The sequence below is a fragment of the Suricata suricatta genome, chromosome 17, assembly GCF_006229205.1.
Source record: "Suricata suricatta isolate VVHF042 chromosome 17, meerkat_22Aug2017_6uvM2_HiC, whole genome shotgun sequence".
Classification (NCBI taxonomy): domain Eukaryota; kingdom Metazoa; phylum Chordata; class Mammalia; order Carnivora; family Herpestidae; genus Suricata; species Suricata suricatta.
This window is the reverse complement of record NC_043716.1, coordinates 43,724,879-43,746,906: the sequence shown is the minus strand read 5'-3', so window position 1 is coordinate 43,746,906 and position 22,028 is coordinate 43,724,879. Positions and strand designations below refer to the sequence as shown.

Genomic DNA, 22,028 nt, shown 5'->3' with positions numbered 1-22,028 from the left:
ATATGCATTTGTTGCAAACAGTTATAATCAGGTTATCAATAATAGGCCTTAAATCTGGAAATAAATTATATGCAGATAAACTGTGAGAATAGAATGGAATTATGAGAAGAGAAAATGGAATAGTTAAAGAAGAGCTTATTCTTGTGCTTTTATTTTTTTAATGTTTCTTTTCTTGAAGGAGAAGGTGATTGCAGGAGGATCAGAGAGAGAAGGGGACAGAGGATCCGAAGGGAGATCTGTGCTGACAGCAGTGAGCCAAACATGGAGCTCCAACTCATGAACTGTGAGCCCCCTGCGGGAGCTTGAACTCACAAACCATGAGATCACGACCTAAGAGCCAAGGTCATTCAACCAACTGAGCCACCCAGGCACTTGGCTCTTGTGTGCTTTTTTTTTTAAATGTTCATTTATTTTTGAGAGAGAGAGAATGATAGAGAGACAGAGAGACAGAGTATGAGCAGGGGAGGGGCAGAAAGAGGGAGACACAGAATCTGAATCAGGCTCCAGGCTCTGAGCTGTTCGGACAGAGCCTGATGTGGGGCTGGAACTCATGAACTGCGAGAGCATGACCTAAGCCAAAGTCAGACGCTCAACTGACTGAGCCACCCAGGTGCCCCATTCGTTCTTGCGTTTTCAAAATGGATGCTGTTGGCTCTTATATCACTATGCTATTTGTGTCTAAATGGATGGGTATAATGAAGCAATTTATACAGCATCAATCGTCACAATATAGTGGAAATAACATGCTTGCAACTACTTAAACTTATCAATGAAATACTTCAAATGTTAACTTAAAATGTGGTGAGGGGGATTCATTTTCAAAATTCTTTCAAGGAGTACCAAAAAAGGACTGAAGACCAGTGACCGGGTACTTTTTAGACAACAGCCCATCTCATTGGAGTAATTAACTGCATATGTTCTCAAGCCAGACCTGGGTTGAAACTGCTTCATTTGTTAGGCAAGATTTTTTTTAAATCAAAGTATAATTTACACATAGAAGTGCACATATTTTCATAATCTGATGTACACATATGTAACCAGCTCCTGGGTCAGGAAGCAGAACAGTACTAGCACCCCAGGAGTCCCCCTCATGCTTGGGTAAACTTCTTAGCCTCTCTCTGCTTCTGATTCCTTATCTCTAAAATGGGCTAATAATACCACCCTCATAGGGTTGTTTTGAGGCTTTGATGAACTAATATCTGCAGAGCGGTCAGCAGCACTATGGAAATGGTATCAGGATTCTTGATGGTGACCAAGTCAGAGGCTTTGTTTCTCTTTACTCCAGCCTGGCAAAAAGCCCCATGCTCCTGCCGCTACTGAACCCAGAAGAGCACTTTCCAGTCCCCAACACATAAATCTTTGTGGGAGAGACTTGGAAAAGACCACAGCTGTAGGAGTCACAGCACAGTCAAAGACCTGATGACCCTCGGGTAAGTAACACACCCAAACATGAAATGTGCAGACTTTATTAGCTATGAGACATCCCACTGCCCTCTAGGATCCCAAAGGTCATCAAAGAACCACGAGGAGCAGAGTGGCTGAGGGCTGGAGCTCTGTGTTCTGATGTGTCCACTGCTGAGGACACTTTCATCTCCAGCCGGTTCACAGGAGGTCTCACTAACCTTGGGTCCTGGTCCGTGAAGCAGTGGATAGTTCTGAGCCATAAGGAGCAACATTCTCACGCAGACCAGAAACCTTTCCTTTTTTCACTGACTTCTCTGTACTGTTGGCTACCTCCACCCCAAGCCTCACCGACCTTCCACCAGGCCAACTGTCTAAACAGAGCCTTGATGCAGTCTGGGAAAGTCCTGAGCATCTTCACTCATGCCATTGCGGGTCACAGTGGCAGTTTGTAGCTACACTAGAAAAATGAATGCTTTCCAGAAGCCAGTTTGGCAGCAGTCTGCCTCCCCCAAATCCTTAACTCTCACCCACCTCCAATTCCCACATAGTATCTCTGTCTTGGGGTTCAGTGGCTCTAACTCCTGGCCAACCCAGGATCTGAGCCATGTCTCTGAAACTCCAGCTGCTTGGGGATGGGGCCGAGGTGTTCAGGAAGGGAGGGGAAGCGGGGACCACAGATGAGTCCCTGTACCTCCAGGGGATGCAGAGGTGAGGCCAGGGGTGACAGAAGCCCCTCAGACTGCTCCTGTTCTGAGGACATTGTGAGAATTTTGTCTGTTGTCATGACCAGGGGAGGCACCCTGGAGGAGTTCTTTCTCTTCAGCCTACACTTGTTCAAGTCACCACAGCTTGGGACCTGGGACGGACAAAGGAGGGGGAAGCCACCAACTTCAGGGATGGGAACTGGCAGAAGCTCTGTCCCATTGCCCTTGCCCCAACTGTGGGGTCTATTGTCACAATCTGGGCCATGCCACCACCTGTCCAGGCTCCTTGTCCATGACTCAAAACAGATAAGAGGACAGCAGAACCCGTGGCTACTCCCAGACCACAGAGGCCACGAGCCTGATGCCACAGCAAGACCAAGTTCAGGGTGAAAGAAGACATGCAGCTGTCTCCAGGAAAGGCCCTGGGGATCCCTTCACCTGCTCACCTGTGCAGGGGGCAGACCACCCTGGAGCAGCCTAGTTCCTGGGCTCTGAGTGGCTGAGGCCACAGGAAACAAGGCCAGGTCATTGGAGGTAGGGACTCCTAGAATGTAGCCAGTGTGGCCCTGGGGCGGGGGCTGCTGAAGGAGCTGTAGGATGCGGCTGAGGTCTGAGGACATACGGGACTCCAACCTGCCAGACAGAACCCCACAGTCAAGGTCAGGGTCAGGGTTAGGATCAAGACAAGGGAGAGCTGTTCAGGTCCTAAGGGCAGCTCTGGATTTTGTAGCTTGCACACCGTTCCTGCTGGATGCAATGCTAGCCTGGGACCTGCCTGAAACTATTTTCCTGGCACACTCCACAGGCCCTGCCAAAATTTCCCTTAGAACGTCCCTGACTTCAATAATGACAGTGATCAGGCACTGTGCACACATCATTTTGTCCTCATACGGAAGCTTTGATATGGATATTCTGATTATTCTCATTTCATGAAAAGGCAAATGGAGGTTCAGAGTGCTTAAGTAACTTGTCCACACTCTTGCTGGTAGAGCTGGAGAACTCTTGCAGAGCCAGGTTTGGAGCCCAGGACTATACTGCCAAGCCCTCACTCTAGTACCACAGCCCTGCCATCCCCAGGCCACATGCTCTTTCCAAGGGACTATGGCATTTGTTTCTGCACCAGGTTATTCCCCTATTCCAAGAAGGCTTCCTTGGCCTGTTCTGCAGTTTGCTAGGACAAGCCATCCAAGGAAGGGCTTAGTGACTTAGGAATAGGGAAACCTGCAACTAAGTAGGGCTGGCCATTCTAAAGTCCGCAAGGCACCAGTGTGATGTCCCTGATCTACCAAGAGGGGGCACTCGTGCCTAGCCCACTGCTGGCTGTGCTCACAGCAGCCACCCCATCCTGGTCCCCAAAGGCACTCACCTGCTCATCTGGGCCTGGAGCTGTTCTAGCCTGGAGCCTAGCTCCCGAGGCCAGCAGTCTGGGTCTCCCTGAGGGTTTGAGGAGCTGTCCCTTGGCCTTGGGGGCACTTGATGAAGCAACTCAGGCCAGAGGCCAGATGCATCTGAGATGCTCAGAGAAGGGGCTGCAGCTGTAGGAGGGAAAGGGAAGCCTGAGCTTTGGTCTAACTGATTCGGCAGACCTGACCAGGAGCAGAGCCCTTCCCCTTCCCTTACCTGCCCTGGGAACACAGGTTGGGAGAAGTGGATCTCTTTACCTGGGTACCTGGAGTACAAAGTCCTGTCCAGATCCCAAAAGGCTGTATAGCTCTGGGAAGGGGCCTGGGGCCCCAGCATGCGGGAGGGGGGCGCTGGCTGGGTGGGGACATTCCAGCCATGGCCTCACTGTCCAAGGAGCTGCAATCCAGCGGGTCTCCTGGTGCCTTGATGTGAAACCCCATGGGGCTGGCCTGTATCCATCCCTGGGGACAGCCCCCATTCAGGCCCTGAGGACTCAGGGGCCTACTACTGAGCCCCTCTCATCAAGGGGATGGGGAGGCCTCTCCCAAGGTGAGGCAAATTGGGAAAGACATGAAAAGGGAAGGAGGCTGGGCAGGGGCTTCAGCCTGGGGTGGGGTAGATACTTGGTGGCAGCTGGCTAGGCTCACCTGACTGGTTGTCACTGAGGAAGAAGCCTTGGTGGTCCTGGCTGCCCGGAGCTGGTTGGGGTGGTGACTGGAGACCCCCGCCTGCCTTATAGGGAACAAGAGCATCAAGTAACAGGTACGGAAGCTGGGACAAGGCCTCTTTTTTCTCCCCTGAATCCCCCCCCCCCCCCCCCCCCCCCCCCCCCCGCCGCCACGGTCTGGTCCTTGGGACAACTAGGTGAGAAAAGTGGTGACAAGTGGCCGGGTTCTCCCTGATGTTCCAGGCAGCTTCCTACAGGTTCTCTCCTGCGTGGGTGGGCAGGAGATTAACGGGGACTTGAAGATGCAGACTTCCCCTACAGAGTCTTGGAAGAGACTGCCTTGAGCAGCAGGATTTTGGGTGCGGGGGGGGGGGTGTACAGAGGAGCTGTTCTTGCAGTCCTCACTTTCCTGAATGCCCTGGTGCTCCTGTCCTCAGCTTGGTTACTAGGGAGTTTCCTCCAAGGAGACTTGGTCTGGAATCGCCAATCCATCCAGGAGGTGCCCTCAGCAACACCCTTGGCAGACCACCCTCTTGGCACCATGAGACTTAAAGGTGGGATACCCAGGGATAACAGATGCCCCAGGCCATGGAGACCACATCCCTCTTGCCCCAGTGTCCAGCCACTGAGCACTCGGGCCACTTGATGGCTCCTAGTGGCTAGGGCCCCCAAGGCAGCATGCTTACAAGATATCTCTTAGGTGGGAAGAAGAGAGACTGGGGAAGGCAGAATAGCAGAAGGGACAGGGTGGGGAGGGCTGCCCATGGCAAGAAAATCTGCCTCAGCACCATCCTCCACATGCTGTGCATGGGGCCTGAGCTAGCAGAGCCCCTCCTCCTGAGGCTGGGGTGGGGGGCTCAGCTCCAGGGGGCCTCAGCCCCTGTTGCCTCTGCCAGGCACACCTGCCCCCTCCTTCCCACTGGCTGACTCCGGACCCGCTCCTCCATACAGTCACTTCCGGACACTTCCAGTCTGCACTGGCTGTCCTACTCCTTTGGTAACCCTGAACTCCACGGAAATTCGGTCTCCCCACACACCCTCCGGACTTCCTTGGTTATTTAACTATGAGGCTCTTTATTTTCCATGAGTTATTATAATCTCCTCCACTGAGTGATAGGCTTGGGAGGAGAGGCTGCCCCACCACGTGTTTATACCCCTGGAACCTAGGGACGGCAGACACCCCCTATTCCAGCTTGGTGCCATGGGGGCGGGGTTGCCTGGGTTGTGGAGTCACACAAAGTTGAGTCCACATTTGGCTCTGCCATTGACTATGTGGCGGTATGGCTTTGGTCAATTTATCATCCTCTCTGATCCTTAGTTTTCTCATCTGGAAAGTAGGGAAATAACACTACGTGTGAGGAAAAGACTAAATGATATCGTGTACAAAAAGCCCAGGGCTTAGCATTGGGTTGGTGCTCGACAATGCGTAGCTATCATCACACTTAGCATTACGTTGGCCATGGTAGACGCAGAAGAAATTATGGTGAAGGATGCAGGATGGGGCTGAAAGGAAGGGAGGCGGTCAGATGGCCAAGCGCCCAGCAGCCTCTGTTCCCCATAACCAGCTGGCCGAGGACAGCTGCCCGCCCTGGCCCACCCAACCCAGACTCACGTCCCGCAGGTTGAAGGTGACTTCCAGCTTACTCCAGAAGCTGTCTGCAAACGCAGGGTACATGTCCAGCACCTCCAGCAGGTCTGCCCGCTGGATCTTGTGCAGGTCACAGTAGGTCAGGGCCCGCACATCTGCACTGGATTTGCCGGGCCGGGCATGAAGGCTAATGGGCTCCCCAAAGATGTCGTTCTTTCCTGCCAGCCAGAGGGGCAGGGGTCTCTCCAGGGTCTGGCTCCAAGCTCTCTTCTGAAGAGCCTCCCTGAGGGCCCCTTGACCGTGAAATCTGCCCCCCCCCAACCTCAAGGGTCCTGCCAGGGTGGGGCTTGGTGCTCAGGGATCAAGCTCCAGGGACAAGGTTGGATGTGTTGGCTGGGGGTGGGGGGTGGTATATGCAAAAGTTGCCTTTCCGTTGTTCTCTGAGCTCTGCAGAGGCCACACACCCTCCCAGCATGTGAGTCCCTTGCCCCAGTCTTCTGGCCTCTCAGGACCACCGTCTGTCAGAGTCCCCCTCCTATTTTCCATGTTTTTTGGTACTGTCCCTATCCAACCCCCACCCCCAACTCCAGGAGACAGTGGACAGGAAAAGACACTAAAGGTTCCTACTCAAACTCTTCCTCTCTCCTCAGCCTGGTGGTGCAAGAGGGCAGGGAACCCAGCGCCAGGGGCACCCAGCTCCCCCAGGGCAAGGCCTGAGACTTCTGTCTCTTTGTGTTCCCACTTCCTACTGTGGGGCCAGGTAACCAGCATGGCCCTGGCAGAGCAAGCCTGTGGAAGTCACTTCCCTTTCTGGACCCCAGAGTTCTTGTCTCTAAAATGGGTGTAATCATATCTGCCTTGCTTGCCCCACTGGACTGTCCAGAGGAACAGATGTGATGCTTGAGAAACTGCCTCAAATAGCAAGAGGCACCAGGCAGTTTGATGCAAGACATTGGGACGGATGGATGTCCAGGGTGGACATAGGATGGTGATACTTGGGGCATGTGGCAAAGGTATTGGGCCCTCCTGGTGTCGGGACCACTGTGTTGGTCACAGTGAATGGCCATGAATAAGATGCTGTCCCACCCACAAGAAGCCCTCAAATCCCTGCAAGGCAGGTACATAAGCAACTAATTAGTTTACAGATGATCTATAGAACCTCAGGACAGGGGAGAACCAAGAACTAAGGGGCTGAGGAGGGGGAGGGGCTACCAGGAGTGGTAGGGCAAGGAGGAGGGGCTTACAGAAGAAGTGAAGTGGGGGCTGGGTTGTGACAATGAGGTGGGCTGGGACCCCAGCAGGAAGGCCATCAGAGCAGAAGAAACAGCTGCGTGGTCAGTGCTGGTGGGCAAAGAGCCTAGGGCCAGGGTACCAGGGACCCTGATTGGTTTGACATTCATTCCCCCACAGGAAAGTTCAGACCCTCAGGCTGGTGATACCAACCAGGAGCACTAATGGTTTGCATGGATAATGATGGATGGAAGCCAAGACCTGTTGCCCATGAGAACAGGATCAAAGGTCATTCACAGAGGAGGGGGACTAAGACCCAGAGAAGGAAGGGACTCACCAGAGTCACATATGAAATGCATAAGCTCTAAATCTGGGCAACATTATAAAATGATGGTTGTCCAGTAGATGAAGGATTGTGATCTAATGTCCATTTTCACTCAGGACAAAATGAGAGGATTTTAGGTCTCTAACTGAAACTTAAAATGGACTGGCTTCTTAATTATTAAATATAATGATTGTCTTTCCTATGTGGATGAAACTTCTAAGGTAGGCTGGGAGAGAGGGAAGGTATCATAGAGGAGCCCATGACTTGAGCCTGGCCTTGAAGGATGACAGGGGTCTGCCAGGCAGATGTTCCAGGCACAGTGGCTGCACGTACAAAAGCAGAGAGGTGTGACAGGGACAGCAGGTTAGAGAACCAGAAGTAGTTTATATGCCTGGAGCACAAAGTGCCAGGAGGAGGGTTGGCAGGATTTAGGGTGGCCAGACTGGGGGGGACTGTGCATGCTGTCATCAGGGATTTACGTGTGTCCTGGGGGTCCTGGGGAGCCATGGGAAGATTTTGAACAGAAGAGGAGTATGCATGAATGTGAATTTCAGGTCACCGGCAGAAGATGGAAGGTGAGGTACAGGGTATACCAGATATAGGGACATGGGAAAAGGAAGGACATGATGAGGGCTGGAGCCAGGCAGGGACAAGGAGACAGGTGTGGTATGGGAGACAGGTGTGGGACAGAGAAGTATTAATGAGGGGGACAAACAGGAGTCTGTGGCTGCCTGGATGGTGGGGGTGGGGCAGGAAAAAAGAAGAGTGTCCCTCGGTTGACTCCCTGGTGTCTTGACCCCAGCAATGGACGACGGTTCACAGTGATAGGGATTCTGAAGGAGCAACTTCTGGGGAAGGATGATAATTTCAGACTGAGACATGATACTTGGGGCATGTGGCAAAGGTACTGGGCCCTCCTGGTGTCAGGGCCACTGTGCTCACAAGTGGAAGCCAAGACCTATTGCCCATGGGAGACCTGTTGCCTATGGAACTTAGGGTGGCTATCCCCAGGAAGGAATGGAATAGTCTGGTCTAAGGAGAGATTGGGGCCAGAACTGAGCTCTGGGGGTCCTGTGGCATAGATGAGGCTGAGAATATGGGAGCAAGGAGGTTGCTCAGCTGAGGGTAGAGAGCGAGGAAAAGAAAGTAGAGCCCACACTTGGTGAACACTAGTCGAAGGCAGGCCAAAAGGAGAAGACTGAACAGAGAAACCGGAGGAGGGTGCTGTCCAGTGGGGTTGGAGGAGACCCCAGCCACGGAGACCAAAGAAGGGAGAGGCTGACATCCTGAACAGGGTCTTGAGGTGGGCTAACATCAGAGAGAAGGCAAGGAAGATGAGAATCATTTCAGAGAGGTGAAGTGACCTGCCCAAGGTCACATGGTTGGTAAGAGGGGGAGGTTTTGTGTGTCGCAAATCTGTCCTCTGTCCAGTGCTCATTTCATTCCTCCTAAGTGTCCAGCTGTCCCTGTAGCTGCTGTGAATGAGACTGGGGTCCTCCTTCCACCCAAGACAAACCTTTGCCCTCTCACACTGAGCTCCGCAAAAGTGGAAGAAGGTAGGAACCTTCCTGGACTCCGGAGTCAGACACACAGCCCTAAAATTCCTTTTGGCCACTTGCCAACATGACATCTCTGAGTCTCTATTCCCTTATCAGGAAAAATGGAACCTATGGTGGAGGTTTGTTGTAAGGATTCGGTGAGCTGGATGCAAAGCTCTCCACTGTGCATGCTTACATGGCAGGCCAGGGACAGGTGCCACCATCATCATTAGGAATGGAGTAGTCCAGGCAGGACATGGCTACTTCACCACACCCACCCATACTGGTCTGGCCCTCCTTGCCTGACCCACCTAGGATGGCCACGACCACGTCATCGCGCAAAATCTCGATGGAGCCTCGGGAGATGAAGTAGAGCGTGGAGAGCACGTCACCGAGGTGCACCAGTGTGTCCCCAGGGGGGGCGTGCGTAGTCTTGAACTTGACTGCCAGCGCACGCAGGCAGCCCTTGCTGGCACCACGGAAGGCTGGGCAGTGCTGCAGCAGCGCGCGGTGCAGGTGTAGGCAGATGTCGGCCTGCAGGCACTCGGGGAAGCCCTTCAGCACCTGCGAGGGAGGTGGCCGCGTCCCGGGTAGAGCGGCCGGGCTTGGGGCGGGGGGGACGGGGTGGGGAGGGGTCTGGAGGCGCCCTGTGCCCGCGGGACCTTGGCCTCCCCCGGACAGTCAGCCAGAGCTGGGACTTGAGCTGGCTCGCCTGCCCCACCCGAGGCGGGGCGGCGGGGGCTCACCGCGTTCATGTCAATGCCGTTGGTGTAGGACCAGGCGTGCTGGAAGTATTCTTCCAGGCGCTGCCGCAGCGGGCTGGGGATCTGGTGGAAGCGGATGAACTCCTTGACGCGCAGCATCTGCGTATGGTAGCGCGCAGTGCCGGAGTACAGACGCTGGATGATGGCGGACACGTTGCCAAAGATGCTGGCATACATGAGGGCTGGAGGGAGGCAGCGGGGGTGCAGGGAGTGAGTTCCTCCACATCCCCACCAGGCCCTCACACCCCAGGGCCTGCTCCACACCTCCTTCTCCCTAGGAGCCCTCTGATCAGGGGCCCCCCTGTCCAAGGCCAAGTCAAAAAGTGCTCAAAACAGCGCCAGGGCACACGAAGGACAAAGGCCCCCGGGCTTCCTGCCCTCCTCCTTCTGTCCTGTGTCTCTTGGCATCTTGCTGGGCCCAGAAGCCAAACTCCTGAGAACTAGGGCAATGATTTTTTTTTTTTAGTACAGATTTGTTTTTTCCTTCAAGTTGTAGAAAAGCATAATAAAAGGAAACCTCTTGGTCTCTGTTTTCACCCATATTTTTTTCCTCGTTGTTTTTGTTTTTCTGGGCTTTCACATCTCTAAATACTCTGAACATGACAACTTAGTCTATGTGTAAACTTCCACACTGCCTCTTGTGTTCCTAGACTTGGTGTCTTAGGAAGCAGGAAGCACAGTGCAGGGCCTGGGAACATTCACAGCCTGAGGAGTTGGACCCCTGGGGTGAAACTGGGTCTCCGTGTAACCCCAGGCAAGTTAGGACCTTCAGTCTCTGGGTCTTTAAACGGGGCTTATAATATACCCCCCATAGGGTAGTGATGAAAACAAAATGTGCACCTTTGATAGGCACTTAGAAAAGTGCCTGGCAGGGGCCACTGGCTTCATGGGTGTGTGACCTGTGCCAAGAACGGCCCTGCTTGGTTCCATGCTCTGCTGTCACCATTCTTGAAATCTGTAAGCCTTTTAAAATAAATAGTCCCACATTTTCTAAGGCCCTGCAAGTCATGTAGGCTGGTCCTAGTCTCTGGCACAGAGCAAGGGCTGCACGCATGTTAGGTTTCGTGTATAGTAAGTAAGTATACATATGCAAAATTTCATTGTACCGAGTGCTTAGTATTTGCCCATCCCACTCAGTGTTACTATGTTATGACTCATTACAAAACTAAACATCGGATGCCATGGATAAGGCCCAGGCATGAGGGGCCACTCACAGCCGATGAGCATGACACAGATAGAGAAGACCTTCTCAGAGTTGGTGTTTGGGGAGACATTGCCGAAGCCCACGCTGGTCAGGCTGCTGAAGGTGAAGTACAGGGCCGTGACATACTTGTCCTGCACTGAGGGACCAGAGGCTGGGTCACTGCCATTGTATCGCTTGCCAAGCTGCACGCCCAGGCTGTCCAGCCAGCCAATCTTGGGCTCCAGGTAGGGCCGCTCCACATTGCCAATGGCGTACCAGATGCAGGCCAGCCAGTGTGCAATGAGCGCGAAGGTGCACATGAGCAGGAAAAGCACGGCTGCCCCATACTCAGAGTAGCGGTCCAGCTTCCGCGCCACACGCACGAGCCGCAGCAGCCTCGCCGTTTTCAGCAGCCCGATCAGGGTTGTGGTCTGGAGGGACAGGGAGGAGGGCCATGGGGCCAAGAATCAGCCCTTGAAAGGCTGCACTTAGGACCATATTTGTTTACTTGAGCATATGGTCACATGGTCATTCAATGAATGCTTATGGTGAACCTGCTCTGGGCTCTTGCCCAGTGAATTGCAGGGCAGGACTTCAGGAGCTCTCAGCCTAAAGCTCAAAACAGTGTTATAGTTGCAAGGACAGAGGTTCAGGGCAGCACAGAAAAAAGGGAGGTCAAATCTGCACGTGCAGGGCAAGGGGAGGCTTCGTAGAGGAGGTGACACATGAGCTAAATCTTGAGCGATGAGACTGTCTACAGGTAGACAGGAGGGAGAGGGAAAGGCATTCTAGGCACAGGGAACAGATTGAGCCAAGCCAGGCGTGGAGGTGTTAAAAGGCACACACCACGTGGAAAACCAAGAGCAGTGCTGCCGCCTGGAGTGCAGAGTGGGAGATGGTGGAATGATGAAGAACGAGCCTGGAAGGTGGGCAGGGGCTGCTCCCATGGGACTCAAGGTCCAAAATAACCTTGGTTTTATTCCAAGCTATTGGAGAGCCACTGAGGTTTCATAGACAGTGTCAGATGAGTGATCCGAAACTGGTACTGGCTTCTGTGTGGAGGGGTGAAGCTGGCAGGTGCAGGGCTAGGGCAGAGGTGGGTAAGAAGGCCACTCAGTGTTCAGGCAGGGGCAGTGGGGGTGGAGCGAGGGGACTAGACTGGCTGGGAGAGGGAGCAGGGAGTAGGGAGTCATGATGTGCACCCCTACCCTGGATGGACAGGCTGTTGGAGGCGGGTGACTGGAACGAGAAGGTAGAACTGATTGGAATAGAAAGCTTATCCCAAGGAGGTGGGGCAAGTGAGGGGACTAGAAGCTATGAGAAGAGCCTGCGTATGCCTTCATGTCAGCTATGGGAAGTCAGTGGGCATAGTGGGGGGTCAGGAGGTGAGGGGGGAGGTCAGGCTGCCTTGTGGGAGCAGCCCATAGATTCCCTTTAAAACTCCAGGTAAGTAGAAGCCAGCATGAGGGGCTGGGAGGTGGCTGCCCATCCCAGAAGGGGCAGAATTCTGGAATATAGGAAGGGCACCCAGGCCCAGGGCACAGCCTTGACTGGTCATTCTCCAGGGCAGGGAGATGACACATGTCCTAGGCCTCCTTCCCACCTCCACCTGCTTTGGCAAAGGTACCCCATGCCAGGGCTGTGGGGCTGGGGCACAGCAGACGGCCACAGCAGCTGGCCTGAATGGGGTTTGCTCACCTCGTCAGAGCCGGTGCGGAAAATGAGAAGGTCAAATGGGATGGCAGCCACCATGTCAATGAGGAACCAGCCCTTGAAGTAGTGGATGGCAATGTGGCGAGGGTGGCTCACCACCTCGTCATTGGTGTTGACATAGGTGGTGCGGAAGTTGATGACAATGTCCACAACGAACATGATGTCTACGATGAGGTCCACCACGGTGAGTGGGCTGCAGGTGTAGCCGCAGTCCATGCGTTGAGATTCGTCCTGGTCGCTGAGCAGAAAGGCGGCTGAGTAGGGCGTGAAGATGGCCGTGTAGATGACCAGCAGCAGGATGAGCCAGTCCCACACAGCCTTGAAGGGGCTGTAGTGCAGGAGGGTCCCACGGTGGATGCGTGGTGCCTGCAGCTTGTACTCTGGCAGCACGTCCGCACCCAGGGACAGAACCTGGGGGTGGGGGCCATAGGGTGGTCAGCAGGGCATCCACTGCTAGTGAGACAGGTCTAGGAGGGATGAAGACTTAGGCATGAGGCCTGGGAAGGGGGCTGTGGGAGAGGGTAAGTGATGAAGGCTGTGGAGGGCAGAGGGGATGAAGCAAAAGTGGGGTAGAGCACGTGTGAGGCAAATTCATAAAGGGACAGGTGTATTGGGAGGAAGTGCAAAGAGGGGATGGGCTACAAGAGGAGGGGTGCAGCTCTGCTGCATAGTGACCCCCGGTTCGAAGCTCACCAATTCCCTCACAAACAAGCCAGCCTCGAGTGGAGGCAGGGCTGGGGGAGGGGCAAAGGGAGGGCAGGGGAAATTCAGGCTCAGGGTCATTTGTGGGCATGTTCCAGAGAAGAACCCAGATTGAGGGGGTTTCTGGGGGTCCAATCCTCTTTAGTGGGTTTTGGGGGTTTCCAGTGCTCAAGATTCCTGATAGGAACAAGTCACTCCCAGAATAGCCTCTTCATTCCTGAAGACCCTGCCTGTGGAGCCTAGACCAGCGAGGGCCCTCCTTGGGGCCCACTTGCAAAGCCTTCCATGGAAAGAGTAAAATTTGGGGGCATGTAGCTAATCTGAGTCCTTGACAGGTCCTGGGCACCAGGAAGGCCCAACTATTTTGTACATGTCTAAGGGGTTATGTACATGAGAGAGAGACAGAGAGAGAAAGAGAGAGAGAAAGGGAGGGAGGGAGAGGGAAGGAGCAGAGAGGGGCAAAGGGAGTGAGAGAGAGAGAGAGAGAGAAACAGACAGAGAGAGAGAACCCGAAGCAGGCTTTATGCCCAACACAGGGCTTGACCCCACAGCCCCGGGATCATGACCTGAGCAGAAATCAAGTGCTGGACCCTCAGGTGACCGAGCCTCCCAGGCTCCTCTAAGAGGTTTTGATCATTACTCTCAGCTGAGCCCCCTCGCTCTGCCCCTCCCATCCCTGCCTCGGAGGCTACGGCCAGCTTAGGGTCACCAGGCCCAGCCCAACAGGCCCAGGCTCCACCCAGCTACCCATCACGAGAAACAGCCGGGGCATCGGGAAGGGCATGCGTTTTGAAGCCCGACGTCCCAGGTTGATCTCAGCTCTGACGTTGCCCTAAGTCTCAGGGCAAATTTTATGACAACTATGAGGCTTAGCTCCCTCAGCAGCAGAATGGATAACAAAGGACAGCCAACTCTGTAGCACTGTGATTAAATGAGATGGTTCATCTCCACGGCACATGCTGATCTACGAGGATTCCTCCTGCCTCTCATCCTACGTCAGGCACTGCCCCAACAAGGATGGAACCTGAAGGGTGTCCCACGACCTCCTCACCACCACTGGATAGGCACTGACAGAGGACTCCGGTGTGAGAAAATCTGCAATATCAGGTTCTGGACCTTGCAAATCAGACCAATTAACAGATGACGTCACAATAAGGAAGATTCATCAGAGGGCTGGTTTCACCCTGTGGGTCCCTGATTGCCCATCTAAATCCCTAGAAGGGGTCACAGTTCCCCCACCCTAAGTGACCCCCCTGCTTGGCCTTCAGGCCTGAGGTCCTATTTTTCCTCTCAGGAAGCTTCCTATCACCTCTTTCCTGATTTTCCCCATTGTCCCCTGTAAACACCCTTGAACACACAGCTATTCCCCATTGAAAATTAGGCCATCTTATATGCCCAGCACTTAGTCCACATGGAAGCTCGACCAAAGGGAGTGACCTTGGCCAACTGAGCTGAATGAGCACTGAGAGCTTGGGTCATTATAGCCACTCCTCTCCTTCCCTGACTGCTCAAGACCACACCAAGATGGACCAGCAAAGCACAGGGCTTGTCCCAAGGCAGCAGGGAATCAGAGGGTTGGGGTTGGGTGGCAAGAGGATAGCCAGATCCTGAGGCCCCCAGACAGGGGCATCATCCCCCCACCACACAGACTCTGTACTTTCTAGCTACCTCTGAAGCCAGCATTGGGACAGCTGTAAGCTCCTCAGGATGTCGGAACTTGGGTATGAGGTCTCAGCCCTCTGAGCCCTGGTTGAGGCCAGAGTGACTCTCCTGCTCTGGGCCCCTGCCAGCTCCCTCCCCTGAGCTCTGTCAGGCACCTCTCCCACCTTAAGGTGCATATGGGGGTGAGTATAGCCAAGACTAGCTGGGGGCGGGTAAGAAAGGGGCAGTGGGTTGGGTGAGGCAGGGACCACAGGCTTCTGCCATGCCTGTCAGTCTTCACTGCTGATTCTCCAGTGTAACAGCCCCCATCACCCCTGTGCCAACTTGAGGGCCCTGAGGTGAGTGACCAACCGGGTGGAGTTCCCATCGTTGGACCACTGGGCCACCCTGCCTGGCCTCTGGGAGCCCAGCCCTGATACTCCCTTGCCTACGGTTCTGGAACGTGGAGAGGGGCTGGGTCACAGAGGGTTTCCATCCCACCTGCTCCATCACAGGCTGTGCTTTAGGCAAAAAGGGGCAGGGAGAAAAAAGAACTGCTCCCATCCTTCATGAAGGCAAAGCCTCCCAGAAAGTTGGGTGCAGGTCATCCCGTCCCCCATGACCTATACTTCCTTGCTCGGCCCTGGCCTAGCCCCTCTTGATGCCTCCTGTGGACTGCACTACTCAACATCAAGAGAATGTCAAAAGGTCTCTGAGGAGAGACCACATAGTCCAATTCTCTTCACATGAGAGCTCTGGGGCCCAGAAAGGGCATAAAGTTCCCTTGTCCAAGGTCACACAGCAAGTCAGTGGCCAGACTCTGGTTATCTGAACCTCAGGCAGGGCTCTTGCATTTCTCTCTAGAATGGTTAGGTGGGGGTTGGGGCCTTAGGCCCCGTGTGAAGGGTCATGAGGGTCAGCTGAAATAGAGAACCCTGGGAGGTTTGCCTTGGGCTGACCAAGGAAGGGCTGAAGGGAAGGGAGGCATTCAGGGCCTGATCTCTAGGAAGCTGCTCAAAGATAGCGACAGATGCCAGGGCCAGTTCCCCTCTGCTTGGATTGTAGGAGTCTCCTGTTGTGTGTTGGGAGGTGGAGAAACAAGGGCAGGAGTAGGGCTGGGAGCCTCCCTCCATCCTTCCTCCTCTTCCCCCCTCAGAATGACCCTGACACTTCTCTCTGCTTCTCCTCTGGGACTGGCAGAGCCTTGGACAGGCCCGCATGGTGGCCTGTGTGTTCCCCCATCCCAGGCTCCTCCAGATCTACTATGCAGCACTGTTTACAGGCCCTGCTGACTCTGACCTCCCCTTGCTTCACCACCAGGATTGCGGCCTCAGTGTAGGCCTTTAGGTCTAAGGAATCAGGACCCAGCAGGACAGGAGGTGTGGGGCTCAGACCAGACCTCTGGAGGCTGGCCAAGCTGACTGCCTCTGCCACCCCCAGCCCCAGAGGAGCCCAGACCCCAACCCTGAGAAGGCACCTTCAAGGCCAGCCCCGCACCGCCCCGCCCACCCTGCCCTGTGGCCCGCACCTGGGTGACCTTCTCGGTGACGTTCTGGGTCCGCTCCACCACCTTGTGTGGTGCGATGATCCCGATCTCGGTGGTGGAGCCCGAGCGGTGCTTCTCCAGGTTGAACTCCACGAAGTTGAGTGTGAATTGTGGAATCTGGCTGATGGTCCTGTACTTGACCCTGCCCGTGCCAGGACCTTGTGCACCTGTCTTGCCATGAGAGCCCTCTGAAACCAGGCCCAGGGTCAGAGCAGCCCGGACCAGGGGACCAGCTGCCCCACCAGACACCCCATTCACCCCTCCCACCACCACCTGCACTCCACCTTACCGGAGCCCAGGAAGCCCTGGGACAGCAGGCACTGGGACAGGCTGCGGCGCTCGCTCTTGGCCAGGAGCTCGGCCAGATCCTCAAAGTTGAGGATGAACATAATAACGGCTCCATCCTCGTTCTTCACGGGCACCACATCCACCAGGCAACGGAAGCTGGAGGCTGCAAACACCATTGGGAGGGGTCACATAGGGATCTTCCCCGACAGTAACCTGGCTAGGGGAAGCCAGGGAGGGGACTGGGTTGAGGTCAAGTTAAGGGCAGCCATGGGGTGAGGAGGCCTGGACTATTGGGCAGAAGGTTGGTGATGCTGCCTAGCAGGTGTCCTACCCCACAGCCCAGAGGTGGGGAGAGCAGCTTAGCTGCTCATTAGGAGATAATGTAGCATCGGGCCCAAGTCCACACTCAGCCCGCAGCTCAGGGCTTAACCTTGAGGTTTGCTTCTGCTGTAATTAAAGCTGAGCAGATGGGGTGGATTAAGTGGGGAGGTGAGGTGGAGCATTCTACCCCCATGTAGCTCTGGCAGACCCTGGGTTCAGCTCCTGTATTCCCATCCCACAAAGATGCCCCCCACCCCCGATGCTGGAAGGAACTCGTTGAGAACACACTGAGTGCTGTGTCCTGAGCTAGTTGGCACTTTAGGCCTCAGACTCCATGGTGGTGCCTAGTGGATCCTTGGGGGGCAGATATAGACCCCTATTCTGCAGAGCCTGGAGTTCTGAGAAACTGACTGGCTAGTGCTGGAAGGGGACATGGAATGGGGCTCCAAGCACACAACAGCTCTCAGCACACAACAGCTTGGGCAAGGGCAGGGACTGGTCCAGGATGAGGACACTGGAGTGAAGGCCAGGCTGCTGCCCCAGGACCCAAAGGCACTCAGGGTACCAAGGCAAAGGCACTGGGACTGGACAGCAGGCAGGGCAGTGGTCTGGGAGAGGGGTCTGGAGAGGGAGAGAGATAGCAGGATGGGAGCAGCCCAGGCCCCACTCTCCACCCTCTTGGGCAGCTTAGACCTAGCTGTTGATCCACTGTTAGCTTCAGGGTCTCCCGTCCACATAAGGGTAGGACAAATCAAAGCTAAAACAGCCACATACACCCAGAGCCCAGCTTATGGGCTGAGTGGGTGGGTACCCCAGAAGCTCCCTCTCCATGGTACCCAGAGGTCCCAATAGCTCAAACTATTGGTGGGTATCAGGCCCAAAGAGCAGGATGCTAACAGGCAGGGGCCTCAAGTAAATATGCAAATCAGAAGGCAGAGCTGCCCTCCCTTGAGGGCAAGTTTGCATCTGTCTTATTTGTGAGGGGCCAGCACCTGTCCCAGGTGTTGTGTGTTGATTGAGTGAATAAAAGAATATGTAAATGTGAGTGGGTGGGAGGCCAGTTGGCAGGAGCATTGCTACTTCGGGGTCCCTTAGAATCGCTCTTCCCCGCAAAGTGCCTCCTCACACTATCGGAGCTGTGTGCAGCTGAGCCGCCCTCGTCCTCCCTCCCACCTTCCTCTCTGGGAGCAGGAATCTCCTGGATCAGATTCCCGGACTCCTGGGCACCAGGCAGCCATCTGCCAGCTGCTGCACTGGGCCCCGGGGGAGACATCCACACCAAGGAGAGGCCACTCACCTGGCTCTGTGACCACTCCCGGGCTCACAGTGCTCTAGGCTCTGCTGCCCAGACCAGAACTGGCACTCCTGTCAGCCTGGGACATGGAGAGGCTTGGACACAGGGACCCAGCCAGGAAGTCTCCTTGGCCGGTGGTCTGAGACACTCCCTCCAAGGCCAGATTGTCTCTTCGCTCTCTGGCACTACAGATATTCTGCCTGGCAGAGGGCACGGAGAAGGTAGCACCGGGCAGAGGAGCAGGACGTCCAGGCTCTCTCTATGCTGCTGGGGACTGTCAAGGCCCGGCCTACAAGTGGCTGGACCCACCCACTGATGCTACCTTTGGAAAATTGAGGCTGGGAACAGACCAAAGACCTATCATAGCAGTGAGGGCTAGAGGGGAGGTGTGCATGGCACCCCATGCCCGACCTTCAAGCTTGCTGCCTGTAGGGTGGGCAGAGACAGGAGGCTGTGAGGATTTGGCAAGTTCAGAGCATTCTTTCCCCCATCCCTAGTCAGTCCTTGCTCACAAGTAATGTGTTTGAGTGACCAGAAGTGAGTATGTCACCCCAGTTGTGCCCAGCAGTGGCAGTGTCCCTGTGCCCCATTGCTAAGGAGGAGCCACAGTCTCTACCTTGTTCACCCTTCCGAGGGCTCCTCCCAGTGCCCCCCTCTTCTCTGACCAAGGGCAGCAGATTTGTCTGCCCCTTGCCTCACGGTCCTTCTCTCTGCTCTTCTCTACCTCTTGGATTGCTCCTTCCTTCAGTTTCTCATTCTTCCAACTCCCTCCCCCTCCCAGCCCTTGTCCTAGCTCTGCATAGCCTCCTTGTTGTCTATCACCCCCATCTATGTATGCCCACTCCATGCAGGGTTGCAGTGAACCTTCCAGGAGGAAATGGTGCTACAGAATGCTGCCACTAAGAGGGTGGCCTCCTGCTTGGTGCTTCTGGCATTCATGGGTAAGTATGTGGAAAACGCTGGGGGCCTCTGATGTTAGCACTTGCCCTCTCCTCCTCATCCAGGGCTGAGGGTTGGAGGAGCCCCCAGGCATCCTCTAATGTGCCTTGGAGATTAGGAAACTGTCTGGTTTGGGGTCACCAGAGAAGAGGGCCCTATAAGACAGGTAGGGCTGGGCTCCTCTGGCAGGTGCCCAGTGGGGGCAGGGGTAGAGGTGGGAGAGATGTGAGTGCTTCATCTCTCCCTCCAGATTCTGATTAGTTCCAGTCCTGTGACCATCCCCATTCCTCCTTATCTCTTAGGCTCTAACTTCTCCTAGTAAAGGCAGATGGAGGAAGATCCAGGTTCTCAGGGGTCTCTGAGACCTATCTCATGCAGTAATTTTTGCCAAGTGCCCTGGCTTCTTTGAGTCCAATTTTGTGCAGCTGTATAATGTGAGATAAATGGACACAGACCTTTCATTCTGACTTGGAGAACTGTCAGTGGATTACCCTTTTAGAGGAAAAGAGGATTATAAATAAACCAGCTAGAGTTCTGTTCAGGACCCTTTTCCACCTCCCTGGAGTCAGGGGGAGGGAGTGAGAAGAGATACTGACTTGAGAAGGCAAGAAATCACCATTAGGATGCCAGTCAGCAGGACTAAAAGATGTAGGTAAATATGATAAAAAAGAATCATATGGTCAGAGTGGACCATAAGGTGAACATAAGTTATCTGGGTACCGCATCCTATCCTTAGGGTAATGCAGGCCAAAAAGCTCTCTTTTCTGGGTTTCAGGCCAATCTCAGGCAAGTCCAGGTAGGCAAAGGCTTGGGTAACAGGACAGAAAAGAGCTTAGGGTTGGGTGGGGTAGACTTGGATTTGGGGGCAATCAGGTATGTGGTAATTTTCCATTTTCATTGAGGGCTGGCCTCTAAGACTAGGTCCTAGAGTCTCTTCTGATAGCAAGAGGAGCCCAGCAGTGTTCTGAAGATCTGAGTCCTGATCTCAGAGGGCCAACGCCTGGTTTTGATCTTTGTTCCCCTGCCCAGAAGCATTCAGGGTACTGAAGAGACACTAAGAGACCTGATCTGATGTCCCTAGGAATCTGAGAACAGCCTATATCACTCTGGGGCCCAGGTAGAGCTCTGGGGTCAAAGACAAGGACCTGTTGCCCTGCCCCCCCCCTGCCCCCATTTCCTGCTGTCCCATGCTGCTCCCTGGGGACCCTTCTCACTCCCCTGACTGTCACCTTCTCCCTGAAATGATGTGAGGAGGTGAGGTCACAGCTTTTAAAAATACTCTGACTTCATTAACCCTGTGGGTGCTGCCAAACTAAGCCAGATTCTTCCTAGTCCCCTAATCACTGCCCCCTACATCTGTTTGGTTGGTAGCAGCATTAGACAGCCAGGGGGACAGCCAGGACCTGCCCATGAAGCACCCTGGAAACCCTTAAACACAAACATGCGCACGCGCGTGTGTGCACACGCGCACACACACACACACGCCTGCTCATGTTCACACTTACATTCATGCTCCATACACAGCCCAAGCCCTTGGAACTCAGGTTATCAGTACCCTTCAGTCTCAATCCAAAGGAACCTGCCCCTTATCTATACTCAGGTGGCCCTCATGCCTGCCTTCTCCAGATGTCCTGCAGTTGGGGTCCTTTCTCTCCTCTTGGTATTACTTAGAACAAATGTATTGAGTAAAAAAACCCAGAGACTTGGGTTCTGGTCCCAGGTTGGACCACAGCAGTAGGATCTTGGGCAATTCCCTCCTTTGTCTTGGGACCTTGGTTTCTTCATCCATGAAATGAAGGGATTTATCTAAGCCAGTGGTTCCTAAATTTGGCAGAACATCAGAACCATCAGGGAGATTTTTCCAAATGCACCTGCTTTGGCCTCAACTCACACCTCTGAGTCAGCCTCTCTCTAGGGAAGGTGTGTTTTGGAAAACACGCCCCAGGTAATTCTGATGTAGAACCAGGTTGAAGGGGCCATTAATCTAAGTGATTTCCAAGGGAAATTCAGGATCCTAATTCCCACTCATGTCTCCCCTCCTTCCTACCCGCTGTCTCTGAGGTCCTAGGGGTAAGGTCTTAAAGGACTGCAGAGCTTTGTCCTCAGCCCCTGCCCCATGGTTCTGTTCTGTTTGCAATAACCATGGGCTGGGAGTAACATTCCAAACTGGATGAGCCTCAGGGTCAGGACAAACTGCAGAACCTAACTCTCTAGGGATCTGGGGCTGAGTGAGCCAGGTCCACTCCTATTTCCCAGCCAGCAGCCCCCAAGCCTTGACTGCCCACAGAGGCCTTGAGGGGGTGACTCCTCCCCTAATCCCCAGAGCAGACGGAGATGAGGAAAGGTTCATTTTTGTTCCAGCTGCCTGACAGCTGGGGCTGACAGTGACAGAGTGGGCGGCCAGGAGACTGGGGACATGGGGGAGGGATGGTGGAGTGGGGGCCCTGCCTGTGGTGAGGACCAGTCAGTGAGTCAGCCTGGTCTCCAGCTTCTGAAAAGGACCTCAGAAGGCATTGAAATAAATGCCCATTGCTTCCCCCGGCAAATGAGGAAACTGAGGAACAGAGAGGAGACAGGATTTGCTTGGGCCCTTTGGTCCCTGGGTCAGTGACTTCTCAATTGGCCACTCTGGCTGGACAAGAGAAGGATAGAGTCTGCCTTGCAGAACCTGTGGCCCAAGGGAGCCTCACCATCCTTGCGGTAGTAGAGGATGTCCACCTTGCACTCCTCAGTCCCCAGCAGGGCCTGTGCTAGACGGGACATGGCACTGCGCGGGG

At 54.5% G+C, this 22,028-nt stretch overlaps 1 protein-coding gene across 1 annotated transcript; it reads right to left on the bottom strand.

Moving 5' to 3' along the window:
• Positions 1-1,450: 1,450 nt before the first annotated feature.
• KCNH6 (potassium voltage-gated channel subfamily H member 6) lies at positions 1,451-22,007 on the bottom strand. Its single transcript, XM_029927944.1, has 13 exons — positions 21,942-22,007; positions 16,699-16,860; positions 16,392-16,597; positions 12,506-12,931; positions 10,839-11,238; positions 9,607-9,806; positions 9,172-9,424; positions 5,792-5,985; positions 4,160-4,244; positions 3,475-3,643; positions 2,555-2,741; positions 2,096-2,260; positions 1,451-1,630 (listed from the first exon to the last, which is right to left on the bottom strand). Exons 2-13 carry the CDS (start codon positions 16,796-16,798, stop codon positions 1,469-1,471), a joined length of 2,547 nt encoding a protein of 848 aa, XP_029783804.1. The 5' UTR covers positions 16,799-16,860; positions 21,942-22,007; the 3' UTR covers positions 1,451-1,468.
• Between the last annotated feature and the right edge of the window lie 21 nt (positions 22,008-22,028).

Bases quoted from the DNA above. Each gene is read 5' to 3' on its own strand.
- KCNH6 (XM_029927944.1), bottom strand. From the start codon at position 16,798: ATGTTCATCCTCAACTTTGAGGATCTGGCCGAGCTCCTGGCCAAGAGC. The intron at 5,986-9,171 runs GTGGGTCAGGCA...TCTGGCTGGCAG, and splicing joins CGTGGTCGTGGCCATCCTAG to GAAAGAACGACATCTTTGGG. The intron at 2,261-2,554 runs GTGAGCAGGTGA...TGTCCGTCCCAG, and splicing joins GTGGTCTGCCCCCTGCACAG to GTCCCAAGCTGTGGTGACTT.